The following is a 20,255-nucleotide window of genomic DNA, read 5'->3' as shown; positions in this document are numbered from 1 at the left end:
TACGCCAAAATTGAATAGCGGGGACCTCGCCTTGGGAGAGCTCGCCCCATCGAAAACTCGTCCTTTGGAGAACTCATCACAGGTGTCATTATAAGTCGCCCCATGATTGTTGGAGAAGTCGTTCCATTGCGTCTGGTGAATCGTCCCAAAGATCATAGATAATTATTTGGAGATGTCGCACCCATAGCGGTTACTGCTTTATTTTATCAATTACTTTGCTGAGATTATACTTAATGGTGATTAACATTTATAGGCAGTGTTCTGCAAAAAATAAATTAGTGCGTTGAGTCACCTATACTCAGGTCTAAAATACTGTGATGGTAGATGCAAATTGAATGTATAATTTCCTTAAAGTATTTTTGAATACATGTGGGACCATTGTTACCGGTCATCGAAGGATCGCTGTTTGCTGTTGTTGATGCTGTTTAGTAATGTTGCCATTGTGTAGCGTTATATCAGACTTGTTTATCTTAAAGTTACCAAACATGTGACGATATAGTCATCTGTGTCGTACCCAATGTAGTAATAAATTCAGCGCAGCCCAATTTTTTTACATCATATATCAGATTATTTCATAGTTTTCAACTTTCTCTCATACGGTCTGACACCATCCATCAAAAGCAGTCTTATTTATTGTGACTGTTTATTTAATTAATTATTTAAAATGAACCGCATTATTTTGATTGGAAATTAATTTTTGCCTCTTATTTTCGATACTATCTACTTTATATCACCGAATATCCTTTTTAATAGAAACTAATCTGGGTTATAATAACTGAAATACGTCAGGATTATCCGAAGGTTTCACTCCTTCTGTTCGTACACTAACGTTACTGACGTGCATCCGTACCTCACCCCACCCCCAATCAAGTATGCCTAAAGCATAATTCAATTTTGTGAAGAACTGACAATTTCATCTTCTTTTAGAACTGAGGTAATTAATGATAACAGTCTGAATTCTTAGTTAATACTTAAGGTAATAATTGACAGAGGAAACCAATATACCAAAGAACTCGCTCTTTCCCGACAATCTGGGACGACATCTCCAACCACCTTGGGCCGGCTTCTACAGATATGTCGGGAAGTGTTCTCCATCAGTGCAGGTCTTCCGAAGCGAGCTCTCCATGGGGCGAGCTTTCCATCTTCGTCAACATTAAAAGTAAAGTTCCTAGACAAAACAATCCAAATAAAACAAACAAACAAAAACAAATCTTAAAGGATTACAGATTTAGCTTCTGAAAAGCCAGAAACACTAAGTATAAAGGAATACTCACCTAAAACACGTAACTGGACTTCATTCATAGTGAAGTTTCCTATCGTACAACATTTAATGACGTAGTTATGTTCATCTGATTCACGAATGTTGTATATCCAAATGTTTCCAGATTTGTCAAGAAACAACCTTTCACTGTATCCGTTCATAAAGGTTGGAATTAGTACAGAATTCTGCATAGTCCACATGGCAATTAGTGTATGGTTGTTACCGTTGGTGTAAATGGACAATACTGTGTTGCTACTAGCGACCTTAATGTCTTGAAAAAGTTCTATTGAATCCCCAAGGCAGGCTGATTTTGTAATGTTTACTGCCCCTGAAATTAAAGATCATATACTTTAAAGTATATGATAAAATAAATACCCTCGACTCTGCCGTCGCCACCATAGCAACCAATAATAATATTAATAGAAATAATAATAATAATAATAATAATAATAATAATAATAATAATAATGATAATAATAATAATAATAATAACAATAATGTATTAGCATAGTGTTTTATTGTCTTACTTGACTTGAACTGTTTACACCAAATCATTTATCATTGTTCGTCTAAAAAAATTAAACCCTGTAAAAGGTCTAGAGATGACCATATATTTTGCACTTATTTAAATTGCTTGCAATGGCGAAATATAGATAAAATACCAGCTCCACAAACTATCGCCTTTTCTTATTGCATGTGGTCTAAGGTTGACATTGCCCGGGGTGGGAATGGGAGACAAGCGCCCCAATCCTCCAAAATGCCCCATACGGCCTGCGTCTCTTACTGCCTCTGTCAACTAAAATCCAGCTCCTGGCCATCGCGAGTGGCTTAGATTTCAAGCCCGGCAGACCATGTTTTTCTACTAACAGGAGAAGGGGTGAAGGTGGCCCACTGGCGCCTTAAAACCAGTTGTTTCGGGTAGATGGGACTCGTAAACCTTGGATGGTAGCTCATCTAGGAGAAGGAAAACTCTGATTCCACACCTCTGCTGCCTTGTGGCTATACCCACTCATGGGAAAGGCTAAGGGAGTAAACCCCGACAGAAAATCCGGAGATGGAGTCCCTAAGGCGGTATGACATTGACTTCAACGTCATTCCGGCAACTCCTGCGACGCCGTTGGTGCCAAGCTGTATCGGCATTCGTCGTTCCCTTGGGCACACCAGCTGCGTGGAGAGGGGGGGATCTGCTGCATGGGCAACAGCTGATTCTCCATACCACCCTGCCCAGGCTTCATAGCTCCACTGGAGAGGACACTCCAGCGTCGTCGTACGGCGTCGGCACAACACGAGAAGTAACAGTTTACCGGTTCTAAGTCAAAGCTCGATTGGCGTAGAGCTTGGCGCCGGGGGTTACTTCTGACGGTGGGAGAGATCATCAGGTCTCACTGGACAGCTACCGCCCGCCTCAAGCTGGGCAGCCCCCAGTCAGTAAGGTGCTGCCCGCCATGGCCTGCCTGCTTCACTGGATGCGTGGAGCTTAGAGAACCATCTCGACAAGTGGGCCACAAAACTCTGAACCAGGAAAGACTAAAAGAAGAAATAAAAAGACTCCAACTCTTCGTTTTGCAACATGGAACATCAGGACCATGTGTCCTGGATTGACCACTGACCTACAGCAGATCGACGATGCACGGAAGACTGCTGTCATTGACAGAGAACTCTCCCGACTGAACATCGACATTGCCTGCCTCGAGGAGACCCGACTGGCTGACAGCGGCACCATCAGGGAAGCCAATTACACATTCTTTTGGCAGGGGAAGCCCTTGGATGAACCTAGGGAGCATGGTGTAGGCTTTGCCGTCAAGATCACGCTAATCGCCTTCATTGAACCTCCATCATCAGGTACTGAGAGAATCCTTGCCCTCCGGCTGTCAACATCCTTAGGCCCGGTCAACATCTTCAGTGTGTACGCCCCAACCCTCTACTCCACCTACGAGGAGAAAGACAAGTTTTATGAGGCTCTGGATCAGGCAATATCCAGTATCCCCAACAATGAAAGCCTTTACTTACTAGGAGACTTCAATGCTAGAGTGGGAGCTGACCATGAGGCCTGGTCCACCTGTCTCGGCTTTTACGGAAGGGGCAAGATCAACGAGAATGGTCAGCGACTGCTGGAGATGTGCTGCTCCCACAGCCTATGTGTGACCAACACTTTCTTCAAATGCAAGGAGATCCACCAGGTGTCGTGGAGACACCCACGTTCACGCCACTGGCACCAACTAGACCTCGTCCTCACCAGGCGTGCAGAACTGGCCAGTGTCCTCCTTATCCGCAGCTACCACAGTGCCGATTGTGACACGGACCATTCCCTCGTGGCCAGCAAGGTGCGAATATTACCCAAGAAGCTGCACCACGCCAAGAAGAAGGGTCACCCACGTATCAACACCTGCTATGCAAGCAACCCAGAGAAAACACAGCAGTTCATCAGCAAACTGAAGGAAGCCATCACCAAAGTGACACCTGATGACACCATTGATTCCAAGTGGTCCCATATCCGTGACTCTGTGTACAATTCAGCCATCATAGCTTACGGGAAGAGGGAGCGAAAGAATGTCGACTGGTATGAGGCAAACTGGGAGGAGATGGAGCCCGTGACTGAGGCAAAGAGGAAAGCCCTCCTGGCATACAAGGCTGCACCTAGCCCCAGAACACTACAAGCCCTCAGGATTGCAAGGAATAACGCCCAGAAGACCGCCCGCCGCTGTGCAAACACCTACTGGCTGAACCTTTGCAACAGAATACAGACAGCTGCTGACACTGGGGACACAAGAGGAATGTATGAGGGTATCAAAAAGGCGACAGGCCCCCCCCCCAGCTACAAGACCGCCCCCCTCAAGTCCAAGACGGGCGAAGTCATCACAGACCAGGGGAAACAAGTGCAGCAATGGGTTGAGCACTATCTCGAGCTATATGCAACCCAAAACAATGTCACTGGAACGGCCCTGGACGCCATTCCAGACCTGCCTGTCATGGAGGAGCTAGACACACCGCCCACCCTGGAGGAGCTCGGAAAAGCCATCGATTGCCTTGCCTGTGGGAAGGCTCCTGGAAGAGACGGCATTCCGCCTGAAGTACTTAAGAGCGGAAAACCAGCACTGCTCCAGCCCCTACACACACTCCTCTGCCTTTGCTGGGAACAGGGATACATCCCACAGGACATGCGTGACGCCAGCATCGTCACTTTGTACAAAAACAAAGGAGACCGTAGCGACTGCAACAACTATCGGGGCATCTCCCTCCTCAGCATCGTCGGAAAGGCCTTCGCCCGTGTTGCATTGGCGCGCTTGCAGATCATAGCCTCCCGCGTCTACCCAGAATCCCAGTGTGGATTTCGAGCCCGCAGGTCAACTGTAGACATGATCTTCTCACTACGTCAGCTGCAGGAGAAGTGTCGCGAGCAGCGGATGCCCCTCTACATTGCCTTCATAGACCTGACGAAGGCGTTTGACATGGTTAGTCGGAGTGGACTCTTCAGACTCCTGCAGAAGATCGGCTGCCCCCCCACGTCTGCTTGCTGTCATTATGTCGTTCCACGAGAACATGCACAGCACAGTGTGCTTCAATGGGGCAACATCTGAAGCATTCCCAGTCATTAGCGGAGTCAAACAAGGCTGTGTCCTTGCACCGACGCTTTTTGCCATCTTCTTCTCCATGCTTCTCCAGTACGCATTCAAGGACTGCAGCGAGGGAGTGTACATCCATACCAGGGCTGACGGCAAGCTGTTCAACATCGCCCGTCTCCGTGCTAAGACTAAAGTCACAGAGGTACTCATCCGTGAATTGCTCTTTGCCGACGATGCAGCCTTGACATCACACACGGAAGATGGACTTCAGCAGCTGGTATGCTGCCTCTCCCATGCATGTAAGGAATTTGGACTGACCATCAGTTTGAAGAAAACGAATGTCATGGCACAGGACACAGACTCCCCTCCCTCTGTCTCCATCGATGGGTACAATTTGGAAGTTGTCGAGAACTTCACATACCTCGGGTCTAACATCTCCAGCTCACTCTCCATTGATTCTGAGGTGGGCGGCAGGATTGCCAAGGCAGCAGCAGTGATGGCCAGACTTAACCATAGGGTCTGGAACAACCCCAACCTCACAGAGAAGACCAAACTGTGTGTCTACCAAGCGTGCGTGCTCAGCTCACTTCTCTACAGCAGCGAAACATGGACCACCTATGCAAGACACGAGAGGAAACTCAACAGCTTCCACCTGAGATGTCTGCGGCGCATTCTGCACATCCAGTGGCAGGACAAAGTACCCAACACAGAGGTTCTAGAACGCGCCAACATGAACAGCATGTTCTCCATACTCAGCGAGAGGCGCCTTCGCTGGCTCGGCCATGTCAAGAGAATGGACCCAGGTCGCATTCCCCAAGGACCTGTTATATGGGGAGTTAGCAGAAGGTGCACGACCAACTGGACGACCACATCTGCGCTACAAAGATGTTTGCAAGAAGGATATGAAGACAGCAAACATCAATGTCAACGACTGGGAGAGCTGTGCAAACAACCGTTCCAGCTGGCGTCTAGCTGTCAGGCAGGGAGTTCAAAACGCAGAGGAAAAGAGAAGAATAAAGCAAGCTGTAAAGAGAGCTAAAAAGAAGGATAAGCAAAAGCGTACTTTGGAGCTATGCCATCGTCTCTCGCAGACGGACGGATGCCAAGGATTCCAAGGATTCTTATTGTATCCTCTTTCTGTCTTTGTCTATGTTTGTCTGCCTGTATGTCTGTCTTTCCAACTGTATGTATGTATACACACACAGATATATATATATATATATATATATATATATATATATATATATATATATATATATATATATATATATATATATATATATATATATATATATATACTCCACCTGTTTTGAATCGGTGTTGATGTAATTCTAATGAAACTCGTAGCTAAAAGACTTGATCAGAGCTAATTAATGACAATCTTGCAACTTATAAGGAGTGACTTCGTTGTTAGTCAATCGTTTATTATTTTTCTTTGACCCCAGTATTACGAACTTTTTCATACTGCTTATATCTACTTTGGAATCTTGTGTGTGTGGTAAACTGACATATTGTTTCACAACAACTATGTGTAATTTTGGTTACTTCTGTCAGCGGCATTTATGAAAGCGGAACATTTTTATCTTTGTTATGAAGATGGTTAAATAAAATATTCATCTTCGCTGCCAGACAGGTATCTTGGTAATCGAGCGTCAATTTAATGTTTAAAATGCTTGTATTCCTGGTGATTTGATCTATCATACACAGACGGAAAGAAAACTTTGTCACGCGACTTGTACATGGAAGAGATACCACTTGTTCCTGCACTTGTTCTTGAACTCGATATATGCCTTAATTGATACAAAAAAAAATAGGCAATAAAGGTTATTAAAATATTCACAACAATGAATGCAATTACAATACCTACCCAACGACAATTCTGCCAATAAAGCTACCACCAACAAGAGAAAGAAACGTCCAGATTCTGGCATTTTAATTTATCTATAAAAGAGAAAATATGTGTATGAGTAAAGAAAAATGGTCATGACTTAACCATATAACCGGGGGTGGGGATGGTCGCAGGTTACTTATTATCAATAGTACTTTAATGAGATCTTGAAAGAGTGGATTGCCCCAAAAATATCTCAGAATATTCCAAATAGAATCATACTTATCAATTCTGCCCAACGGTTTTGCCCATGCTCGTTTTTCTAGTAGCAGAAGCATGTTGAATTTGTACTGTAAACAGGAATAAAACTATCCATAACAATCTTAAAAACAGAATCAGTATCGAACGATCTAAAGATGGTAAATGGATAGAGTAATATTTGTCCAACATGCATATTTTCCCATTATTTACGATGGTACATTATTGGTGGCTTCCATCTTAATATTGGTAACATTACTGTCATTCCTTATATAATTCATACATTTTTTATCCGAGAATTAACAGTTAAACGAGAATTAAATATCCCAATTTGATGTCACATTTAACTTTGTTCATTAGGTTTCATCAAAATATTTGGATACATTTTGAAGGTATATTACTTTTACTGAATGATATTATATTTTCAACAGAAAATATCTTACCAAAGAAATTGCTTCCATCATTTTTTAGAAAACACCACGATCGCTCCCACGACCACTATAGCAAAGGTTCCATTGCATATACTTTAAAGTGTACGTTTCGCGAACCTAACTGTGTGTTACTGTAACACAAATAACAGAAGAAGAAGAACAATCACAACAACACCAATAAGACGTTAAGTTTTCATTCATTGCACTGAAAATGTTTAAGACAGAGTAAACATCATCTCTAAATGATGACAATGATCATAATGGCGATGTTAATTATTATAAAAAATAATAGTAATAGCAGGTTTACTAATAGAAGTTTTATCATGAACCGTAAACATTTATTGCTACTGCTGCTACTGCTGATGATGGAACAACTACTAGAAGAAGAAGAAAAGAATTACGAAAGATGTTGGATACATTCCAAACATTACTACAGTTCAAAGTTCATGAACATAGTTTCGATAGTACGATATGAGAAACAGTTACAGGGAGAGAGCTCGGTTTATAGTGAGGGAACTTTAATTAATTAAAAGTCAGATTGTTATAAAAATGTCCGTGTGAAATAGGCGTTATTACATTGTCACCTTGGCTTAAGTTATTTACTTATAACAAAAGAGTTTAACATATCATCTAGATCTGTAGCGTAAGCAATGAAATCACTATACCCCAATGACAGTATGTATTACATGCGTATTAAGATGAAAGTCGTCTACAACCAAGGTTCTTTGCAATATTAAGCAGAATTTAACTTGAACCATCAGGACTGGACATGAATTTAAATCACACAATTTGACATAATATTACCAGCTCTAAGATGGACTTAGAATAGTCATTGTTGTCGTGACTCAATATATAAAAAAAGTTCCCAAATATGTTACATTACATATATTGAGAAAGTTTACAAATAAAAACAACCCAAATGTTCTCATCTGTTATGGTATATTTTACAATTTGATAAAGCATGAAATTAATGCAATACCATTTATAACAAAAGATCCAAGTCAGTTCAGATACTTATGGATACATTACTTTAACTGAAAAGCTATGTACACAGCAAATTCAAAAATAAGTCACGAAAGCAATCTACGCTTTCGCCACCTTTCCACCGAGCATTTATTTATTTACAACTAAGAAAAGCAAAATCCATAGGCTAAACGCATGTTGAGCCTGAAGTCCTCTGCCTATTGAATAATGCCGACGGAGATATGCAGTCATGTATACTCATTTCACTCATGCATACGTACATACATACATACATACATACATACATACATACATACATACATACATACATACATACATACATACATACATGCATACATACAGACATACATACATTCACGCAATTCTGGTGGATCCACTGATAATGTTTTAAAAGAGACGGGTGGGTTTCCAGATTGAGAGCCTATATATCTTTCTTGGAGTCCCAACTTCAATATAATACGCAGAGTTTGTTCGATTAGATAATTACCAATCATCGTCTGTCTCATAAAGTCTTTCAGTTTCATTTTTGGATTTACATTTATTTTTCTATCTATATTTACCCTTATTTCGTTTATAGTAAATTTTACTGTCGAACTTGGAATTTTTAATTGCACCCAAAGATGAAACAATGTATATTCCACTTTCTGGCTTTCTACATAAGCATTTTGATTATTACATTATGATTGTCAATTCTCTTTAAGATCATATCAAGTGCTGACCTTTCAGTGTAATTGGAGGAGCAATACTTTAGAATTTGTGAATCACGTATGCATGTAACTTTTTCTTTGCATTTCAACTGTTTGCATTGCACCTTTTAGAAGCAGCATCGGGAATGTATCTCGCGCATGTTTTATACAAAGAGTTATTTATGTTATAAATGATCATTCTAATTAGGTTGATTTGAACGTTGTTGTCAAACCTTGTAGTATGCTAATACACGCCGTTAGCTGCTAGTAAAGAAGTGACGGTAGTTCAGACGCATATACGTACGATTTAAAAGCCACAAGCATATTTTTGACACTTGCCTTTTGTATGTTTGTGTGTTTATCTTTTTAGAAGCAATCTCCACCGACCGGTCAATGAATCTAAAAACAAATTAAATACTATCTGCAACCAAAAACGCTCTGGAGATTTTAAAATGGTTAAAACATAAAGTAAAGAAAGCATGTGATCAATTTGTATTGTGCGGCTGAGCAGCACATAAAGACCAATACAACAGGCAATAGAAGTAAATAAATTTCGTTGTGTGGCTAAGCATAAACTGCATTTGGCAGTGAGTGTGTGAAAGAATACTTTAAAATAAACACAACTCCCTGCCCGTTTGTCCACAGATTTGGATGCAGTGTACAGCAACATGGAGTCTGTATGTAGTGACAATGAAATGCCACCGACGCTTATGAATAATCCATTTAGTGGCAAGGAGAAGTGGATTTTAAAAAATACTTTTTTCTGCACATATTGATTGCAAATAAAATGGATTCTAGTCAGCCCTGAACAACCTGGACAGTAGTTCCTACAAAATGGTATGAAGGTCTGTACTGGCCATAAGCAGCATTTTATGACGAAGACAGCAACAGCATTCTCCATGTATTTTATTAAAGTTTGTCTGTTTCTTAATTTGATTCACGCCCTTGTTTTCCGGGAAGCTTTCTTACACGCTATCGGAAATGCGTATTTCAATTAGAATAGTCTTCATACTTGCAATTAAATGCAATACACAGCCCATATATGCATGCATGTAAGGTTTACTTAGGATAAGCAGCTAACGTCATGTATTTTTAATTCTCTTTAGATGGATATTAAAAATGAGAGACTAACGCTGATCGACCATATAAACTTTGGCGGATATTATTCACAGAAGTACATGCTGTAAAAGATGTGATGAACAAAAGTAAAAAGTAAACAAGCAAATAAGTCATTTTATATTTTTATTTCAGAAAAGTTTTGCAATTCTTTTTGCTATCATCAGTACCGATTATAACTGTACTTTGAATATGGAAAGTTTGATAGTCATTAGGTTACATGTATGAGTGCAATAGGACTGTCAGTCACGGGGCCGGGTGACTGAAAGAAGAAGAATATTGCAGCCCCTATTGCTTGGCATCGTGATTTCTGCAATGCGAATTATATGCAGGGAACAATGCATATGAAAATGTAACGCACCTTGCATCTTGATTAGTCCTCATACAACACAATAATTATAATGTTATAGCTCAATACTATATCAATGCCTTGATCTATTGCGCGTTAAATACAATATCCGTCTCTTATTTTAGCTCAAAACATGTTGCGCAAATCAGATTGTACCTGAACATTTAAATGACAATGTATACTTTAAACTCAGTACGTTCTATACGTAATATTTGACTATACCACACCACCCACCCATTAAACCAATTCGTATTACCAACAGCCCTTAAGAAAATGTGGCATGTATGCTGTTCAGTGGTACATTTCCGATATAGACAGAGATCATTTGCTCTGAAGTGTGTTGAACACCGATACATTGCTGAGCCAGATGTTGATGAATTGGCCCTATCTTAATGACAACTCAACGCAGTCTTCAATCTTCCACGAGTTCATTTCTTATGTAAAGATAGCCATTTGAACCATTATATTTCGTTCCAGATAGAATTGCGAAAAATATTCCAGTACCTGGTTCGGTGAATGTTCACGTCAGCGTCTAGAAATGTAGATGAAATTACCGAATTAGTTTCGCGCACACATGATTTCGCCATAATTATTATTGACATACAACGCAACATTATTCATCCCATACATGCATAAAATTATTCATGAAATTATTCCTCTGTGTACATTTATTCCGCAATGTTCATCTTGGAGTTGTGTCCCTTTGTATGCAGCGCTGAGCCTTATGAAAACCGCTGCGTACTACAGGTGAACAAACATCTACTTCTTAGTCTATTATAGTTATATTTACTCTAGATTCTTATGTGCCTTCAAATGTCCACACAAAATACAATAAAATATATTACCTAACAATGAATGTAATCAACATCTGAATATAAAGAAATGCACAGTAAGTAACTGTGGATAATAATAATAATAATAATTCCTGCTGATCTATTTCACAAGTTCTAAATATTATATTAAACACATTTTTAAACGTATTTTGAATAATCTAACCTAATTGTATTGCTTGTGATTGTTCAAAATGTGAATTATTTCTTTATCTATTTATTTATTTATTTATTTATTTCAATCCATATATTTTTATAGCATGTACATATTTAAGTGCCCAAAATAACATTACATCAGTCAAAAATCCGCTTTGTTTTAATTACCTAGTCCATTATTACAAACGGCTGCCTTTATTTATAAAGTATAGTTCAATAAGAAATTGAATTTCTTCTTTAAGCATGGTAAAGCATAATTCTTTAAAATACATGGAAGATTAAAAATGTGCCTCCTATTTTACTTGCAAATTGTAGAATTATGTACCAGATGTTTTATAACAATATTGTCCATTTGTACGTTGTTCATATATTTAAAAAAGTAACACAGTGGCATACTATACATTTTTTTCTATTGTTAAATGTAACACACTTGCGTAAGTCCGGCAATATGTCTTATGAACTGGGAATGAACAAAATCCTTGCAATACGTAAGGGAAAAATACCTCGTCTTGGCGGGGAATAACTAAACGTGTTACGGTCAAGTAAGAATGATTGGCTCTAACAGAGAGAGAGTACAATGGCTAAAATGGACATTATGAATTGCAACTGTTCATATAAACTATTCTCTACATCTATTGAGGGAACAAATAAAAGTGAAAGATATATATATATATATATATATATATATATATATATATATATATATATATATATATATATATATATATATATATATCATACTGACATGTAATTATTTAAAGAAGTTAATTGAAAATGTGTAACTGACAAACGCCAGACTTGCAAATATATATGTGTATATAATTAATAATTATATATAATTAATAATTATATATTTAACATTACTTATTATATACTAGATACGAAATTTAAATTTAGAAAACATGTTTATACAACATAATTTTTTAAATACAAATATTTATTAAATGTAGTTTATGAATAATTTATGAAACTTAAAACTTAATAGACAATGTATAATTTAAATATTCTTGAACTGAACAAAGTTAGAAGGGCTAGATCGAGAAAAGGGCAATTAACATGCAGACTAAACAAAGTTTTCTGACATGACAACAATGCATTTTCCGTGTTAATAATGTAGTAACGGATTTCTTCCAAATTTTCAGAAACACTCCTTAAATACCTTATTGCCTGTCCACCATCCATTACAAAAGTTTTCTATTGCGTGTCCACAATTAATTCGCTGTAAAAGAAAAGTCCTCAGATTTGATGTCCAACATGGTCATCCGTGATTTTCAAAGCACTATTTTTTGCTAGTAGAGTGCCATTCGCTTTGAATTCATATAATGTAGAAAGGAACTGAAACAGAATTTAATATACTGTAACATTTTGATTTAGTGTAGGTTTATAAATTTACAATATTGTTTGTAAACAATCAACCTCATCTGTTCACAAAATATGGCGAGTACAGGTATATGAATTGTAGTACACTTCATACATGTCTATATTTATACACACCACCCCAAATCCATTGCGTTTTGTTGCATGATGTCAAGTGTTCGTTGCAATAAAAAGTGAAAGTATTGATAAGTCGAAACAAATAACATATATTACATAATATCGCATCATAAGTCTAAATAATCATTTGTGAGAGTACTATGAGTTAAAGAAAATTAACATGATTTTCCACCATTTTTAGGTAAAAAATGTTGTTATGAAAACGCTCATTTTCTTTGAGAATGAAAGAAAATGGAAACTAATGTACAAGTCAGAGCAAATTCTATGAAGAGGGTATCCGAAATAGTTAATGGGGAAAATCAACAATTGCTTTGTGGGATGCTTTATTTTTAAAATAAGAGGTCAACTATACATGATCTCATCCTCCTAACTTACATACTTTTGGAAGCCGTTGTCTGACCAGAACTCATCAATACTGTGATTTATTTCATTATCAAATTTGCCAATAAGTCATACAAATGTTTGCTTGATATACCAATTCCATTTAATCTTAATATCCAAAAAAACAACATTAAAACTTTAAATAGAGTCCAATACTGTCCAGTCAGATGCAGTATGACCTCATTGATATGTACTGCTCATCCATGTCAATAAAGATTTTGATGAAGTAAGCTTCAGTTCGAGCTTAATAAAAATATATTTTTCAAAACCAATACACATACATGATTATGATATTTTCAAATTTTGTCGCGTGTTTTTGTAACATCAATGTGTTGATGCATCTGAATTGTATCTGCTGTTTGAGCACATAATTATCTTGGGTTAACATTAAGTTGAAACAAGCCATTACTGACGGATGGATGAATTAACACAGTGTCATGTTATAAAGTAACTAAAGTTAGGTATTTAGGAGAGGTAAGCTAATGGAATGTATCAAAAGGGAAGTGCAAGGCCAAGTCAAAAAAAAAAAAAACAGTATGCATGGTGTCACTATCAAAATTACATCTGGGATGTATAACTATTTTTTTATGACAATGAAACCTAGTTCTAAATATTTATTTGATATAACCTGGAGCTACAGTGGCATAGTGGTTTAGGCATTCAGAGCACCACGACGAATGTGCTTTCGAGCATTATCGCTGCAATCTCTGACTCCCTTTAAGTATCCTAAAGCACGTTACGTAACTCAAATTGCCCAAACAGAAAATTACATCTTTTGAAAAATAAAACATTTTACACTGATTAATGATTTCAAAAAACGGAAGCTGGAAGAATTTGATCTGGTTCTGGTGGAGAGAACTGTCTATTATCTTTATTGTGAGCAAACGCTAATGTCTCTTCGCATTTTGCTAGTGATACAGAGACGAATGGACACTGACGTTACTGTTACGAGTCTATCTCTAACAATAAGTAACAAAAAAGAGTGAAAGATAACAACCATTGTAAAATTCAACAATTTATTTCCATAGAAAGCAAAGTCAAAATGAGAAGAAAGAATTTACGGTATTGCGATTTAAATCCCAAAATGATCCAATAATTAGATCAGATACAAGTCATAGTAATTTAAAGTCCAGAATAAAACTCAGTACAAGTACCGAAGAGATCCAAAACTGAAGGCGATGACGTGTCTGTTATAGCTATTAAAGTGCTGATGTGTCAAGAGTCTTTTGTTGAATCACAGAAATATAATTCCAGGTTTGGATTCACTATAAATTCCAGTGAATGTATTTATCCAAGAATTAAATCTGAGCACTTTTGTATTTTAAGAGAAAATAATCACTTTAATTCAATAATTTGAAGAAAATAAAATTCAACCCAAACTGGTCACAATATAATACAACTTGAAGGTGCTAGATGTTGAAGCACGAATGAAGATATTCTCACAATCACAAGATTTCATAGTTATCTACTTGACCCCAGGTCACAATTAGCATTTTCTATAAAAAGAAAACAAACATTGCCCAATGGAATATAACCTTCTAGAATAATCTAATGAGCCTTGTTTATTTATAACACAATAACGTGTACAATTCACTTAGAAAGTTCCAAAGCACTGACTCAAATCAACATATTTATTCCTTCTAGTTTACCTGAATAAAATTTCTGATATTTAATTGATACACACAGAGAACAATGAGGCTATTATTAGTTGTTTACATAAAATGAATATAATAACAAAACTTAAAAAGCCAGTCAGGTCAAGCAGAAATGAACTCAATTTCGGACAAAGTCAAGTCCAGCATACAATGTTACATTACAGTGACATTTAATGAAATAAAAAACATTTAAACTAGATTTATACAATAAAGCTTTCTTTTTACTATAATTCAGATATAAATGTATTTTAAAAAAGCTTAAGATGAAATCTTATGAATGACACAAAGTATAGATGAAACAATATACTTCTATCCAGTTGAAAGTGCATCTGCTATTAAACTGTCTGATCCCTTGATTTGCCTGAGGTCAATATTATATTCCTGCAACAACAAACTCTACCTTAATAATATCTGATTTTTATTGTTCATCTTGCCGATGAAAGTAAGGGAGTTGTGATCACTGAACACAATAATCCAAGAAGGAGCTGCACTAATGTAAACTTCAAGATGTTGTAATGTAAATATCAAAGCCAAATCATTCCTTCTTGATTGTGGAATAATGTCTCTGGTACTTATTTAATTTCTTTGAAAAATACCACACTGGATGATCTACACAACTTGTATCTTCTTGAATCAATACTGCTTCAACCCCAACATCACGTGCATCAACAATCAGGTTAAACGATTGACTGCAATTTGGAGCTCTAAGAACTAGTACACTATTAAGTATGACTTTTAAATTATCAAAAGCCTCCTGATATTTTTTAGTCCAATGAACCTTGGTTTTCTTGCTCAATACATTTGTCAGGGGTTTAAAATTTATGCAAAAATTGGAACAAAATTTCCGATAGCATGCAGCCATACCCAAATCTCGTATCAGATGTTTTTTACTGATAGACACAGGGAATTCAGAGATAGCCTTGACCTTAGCATCTATATGTTTAACTTGTCCATGTCCATCGATATGTCTTAGAAATGTTACACAAGCACAGAAAAACTCACGTTTAGATAAATTAATTGTCAAATTTACATCAGTGAGTCTGTCAAAGAATTTCCGAATTGTTCCTAAATGATCTTTCCAGGTGTCGTTGTAGATGATGACATCGTCGATGTAAGCATCACAATTATCTATACCAGATGTAATCATGTTCACTAAACGTTGAAAAGTATCTGGTGATCCCAATTAGCATCATATTATGTTGATAAAGTCCATCTGGAGTCACGAATACCGAAATTTGATTTGCCCTTTCCGTCAGTACAATTTGGCCAAAATCATTTCAGAAGATCAAATTTGGTGACATACTTGGCATTTCCGATTTTATCAATGCAGTCATCGATTCTTGGTAATGAAAATGAATCTGTTTTAGTCACACTATTCACCATTCTATAATCAGTACACATGCGGAAAGTATTATCTGGTTTAAGAACAAGTATACATGGTAAACTCCAGTCACTTTTGCTCGGTTCTATGAAATCATTCTCCAGTAAACATTTAATTTCATTTTTCAAGCATTCCTGTATGAGAGGGTTCTTCCTGTACGGGTGTTGCTTCATTGGTGTGGAATTTACAATTCCAACGTCATGGCAGATTTTATTTGTTCTTGTTGGAACATCTGGAAATAAGTGCTCATATTCAAGTAATAACTGTTTTAGTTCATTCTTTCTTTTTGCTCCAAATGTGAACGTTTCTGGTCCAGATTATTCATAATTTCTGAATTTCGAAGATTTGTTACTCCAAAATCAACAGAGTTCGATTGCATTGCATCGCTTAAATCCTCAGTGTGTGGAACAGGTACAACTAAATTAATTGCATGATTAACCTGGCTTTCTCTCAACATATTATTTTAACATATTTATATGGCAAAGTTTGTTTTTTTGTTTTTGTCTCCCAGGAGTATTTATGATATTATTTAGATCATTTACTTTCTTTTCAACTGTGTAAAGACCATAATACTTGGCCTGAAGAGGATTTTGTGGTACGGGCAAAAGACCCAGAACTCTATCACCAGGCTGAAAACTATTTTCCTTTGCATTTTTATTATGCATTAATTTCATTTTGGACTGAATAGAGTGCAGATTAGTTCTTGCAATCTCACAAGCCTTTGACAACTTACACTTAAAATTGGAAACATAATCGAGAAGATTAATTTCGGCATCTTCATTAGAAAGAAGTTTCTCTTTCAACGACTTCAGTGGTCCACGCACAGTATGTCCAAAACCTAGTTCCAAGGGACTGAATCCTAAAGGTTCTTGAACTGATTCCCTAACAGCAAACAATAGTAAACGAATGCTTTTATCCCAATCTTTATCCGTATCAAAACAATATGACCGAATCAATTTTTCAAAGTCTGATGAAATCTTTCTAAAGCCCCATGGCTCTCATGATGATAGTCACAAGGCTGGAATTGGTGGATGCCTAACTCGTACATAAGACATAAAATTTGACCCTTGATCAGGTTGGACAGATTTGGGAAGGCCAAATTGAGTAAAAAGAAAACTTTCTCAAAGATTTTACTTTTGTTTTAGTTTTAATATTATTCAAAAGAATTGCATCTGGAAATCACGCTGACACACACATTATGTTCAACAAGTATCGGTTACCTGACTTGGTCTTAGGTAAGGGACCGACACAGTCTACCATTATTCTGTTAAATGGTTCGTCAAATGAAGAAATAGGTTGCAGATGAGCCTTGGGTATCTTATGATCGGGTTTTCCTATCATTTGCTAAGTGTGACAAGATCAGCAGTAATTACATATATCACTTTTTAAGTTTTGGCGAATTGAAGTGATTAAGGATCTTGTCATACGTCTTTTAAATCCCTAAATGACCAGTCAATGGCTATTCATGGTCCAGACTAAGAATTTCCTGTCTGTACGATTTTTGAACTGTAATTTGATAGTTCACTGACAACTAGTCACCAGCAGGTACCTCGGGTGGTCTCCAGTTTCTCATAAGAATCCCATTTAACAAACAGGTACTTATGTGGCTTCAATTTCACTAATGGCCTTTTGAAACACACAGGAGATCTCAGGATCTTTTTCCTGTTCGACGGCAAGGAGATCTCAGGATCTTTTTCCTGTTCGACGGCAAGTGATTGTCGTTTGTAACCCTGATCGGAATAAAGAGAATGAATAGTTACAATAGGATCACTGTGATAAATACGCTTTGATTGATCCAAACGAGAAGTAAAAGTGACCTCATCAAAAGCCTGACCAATACATGTTCCAGCTCAAGAAATACTTTCCTTATCAACACCATTCTCAAGCGTTTTCTTTGTCATATCTCTAATAACTGCACAAGCTGAGTATAAATCAAGGATTTATTTTTTAATAGGATCTACTTTCTGATCCCAATAAGGCTTGTCAGTTACAAGTGGGTTAACCGCAACCTTATCTTCAGCTAGGTCATTGCCTAGTAATATATGAACGCCCTAAAATGGGTAAAGACTACACTGTTCCAACTGTCACGGTCCTGAGACTAAGTCTGATGACAAATTTAGACAATGGAGAGGAACATTAACAAACCCGTACTTTACTGTCTGAATAAGGACACTCTCATTAGACGAAGACTTCACAGTAAAAGGCAAAATCACCTATTAATGATATAGAACACTTAGACATGAATTGTTCATAATTTTTCATAATAAAATCAGACTGGGGTTTATGAGACCCAACAAATGTATTGCTTTCAATACAAGACTGTGACCTCGACCTCTTAGAATTAAGAGCATTTGGAATAGATCTTTCTTGATTCTGTTGTTTATTTTTCAATTTGTTGCAATCAGAAATAACGCGTCCTTTCTTCCTGAAATAGGTACACGTAGGAAGAGATAAGGACTCCTGGTCAATCTTATCAGAAACTTGATTTCTAAAAGTTGTGCCAGATTGAGCTTTGGAAGGGCTCGTATTAGGTTGAAACACTTTTTAACAGAAGACTGCTGAGTGGAAGACTTACTAACAAAAGAAATTTTATGAGCTAAGGAATACTCATCAGCAGTACTAGCAGCATTTTCTAAAGTTTCATCCTCATGCTGATCAAGATAAGTCTTAACGTCACTTTGAATGCAATTCTTGAACTCTTCAAGTAATACAAGTTGTCAATTTTCGTAATCTTGATCAACTTTCGTGGCTAAGCCCCACCTATCTTGCAAATTCTACATGAGTTTGTCCAGCTTTTTTATAGTTCCTGCATTTTTGTCGGTAAGCTTCAGGGACTAACACATAACCCTTTAAGATGCATTCCTTAACCAGATCATAGTCAGGACTTTGCTGTACTGACAGGGAACCATAAATGTCGCGGGCTTTGCCAAAAAGTGCGCTCTGTAATAACAGAGTCCAATGCTCTCTTGGCCATTTCGAATTTTCAGCATTTTTTTTCAAGATGAGGAAAATAATTGTCTACCTCTTTTTTCTAAAAGGGAGCACTAACCTAATGTTCTTAGTAATATCAAAACTTGCATTTGTATGTAAAATGGGGATGTTCTTTTAACATGACAGCTCTAATTCTTTTAATCTAAATTGAAATTCTGTTTCTTCTTTTTCTTTTTGCATTTGCATTTGCATTTGTCTCTCTCTCTCCTCTTTCTTCAATTGCATTTGTTTTTCTTCTTTATATAACTGTATCTGTGTCTCTCTCCTCTTTCTTCAATTGCAATTTTATCTCTCTTTCCTCCGTATCAAACTGCATTTGTTTCTCCTCTTTCTCCAATTGCGTACACCTCTCTCTTTCCTCTTTAACTAATTGCATTTGCATTTGTTTCTCCTCTGTCTCTTTCTGAACTTAAAGCTTTCTTAACTCTAATTTCATCTTGTACTTTAATTTTAATTCCTTTATGTGTATGTTAGAGTCTGATACTTACTACTAAAATCCAAAGCACTTTTATCTAAAACATTCTTTTTCACCAAATATTAGAGCAACATATTTTTTATTACTTGCTTCATTAAAAAAGCTTTAGCCTCAGAAAGATCATATTTTCTAGCAAGCTGGAGCAATTCTTCTTTTATCAAGGGGTCTAACTACTCCTGTGTATGATTTGAAATAAAGATCTCCACTTTAGACTACATTGTAAAATGCCTATTGATTACACTAAAGACTTCTAAATTGTGAAATAAAATACTTGGGGTTTTTAAAATTCCGAAACTAGGGTAATTTAAATTTCAAAAACAATGTTTTCTGAAATATTTTATCAAATTTCGTATCCCAAGGACGAGCGCACAATTTTCTGTTACGAGTCCATTCTCTTAAAATAAGTAACAGAAAAG

General features: G+C 37.1%; 1 protein-coding gene across 3 annotated transcripts in view; it reads right to left on the bottom strand.

The window, feature by feature from the left end:
- Nucleotides 1-20,255, bottom strand: part of LOC149793224 (uncharacterized) — a 113,285-nt gene that overhangs the window by 41,516 nt on the left and 51,514 nt on the right. For 2 of the 3 annotated variants that reach the window (XM_089967190.1, XM_089967191.1), the window contains exons 2-3: nt 6,692-6,765; nt 1,275-1,589 (exon numbers count right to left, since the gene is read on the bottom strand). In XM_089967190.1, coding sequence (XP_089823316.1) covers nt 1,275-1,589; nt 6,692-6,755 — 379 coding nt within the window. In that variant the 5' untranslated portion in view covers nt 6,756-6,765. Of the gene's footprint in view, nt 1-1,274; nt 1,590-6,691; nt 6,766-12,621; nt 12,800-20,255 lie in introns of those variants that run through there. The other variant, XM_089967192.1, reaches the window with a different exon arrangement.

This window comes from Sinohyriopsis cumingii, chromosome 8 (assembly GCF_028554795.1).
Source record: "Sinohyriopsis cumingii isolate HCF-2022 chromosome 8, ASM2855479v2, whole genome shotgun sequence".
Taxonomy (NCBI): domain Eukaryota; kingdom Metazoa; phylum Mollusca; class Bivalvia; order Unionida; family Unionidae; genus Sinohyriopsis; species Sinohyriopsis cumingii.
The sequence above is the reverse complement of the archived record's forward strand: the minus strand, read 5'-3'. Positions and strand labels throughout refer to the sequence as shown.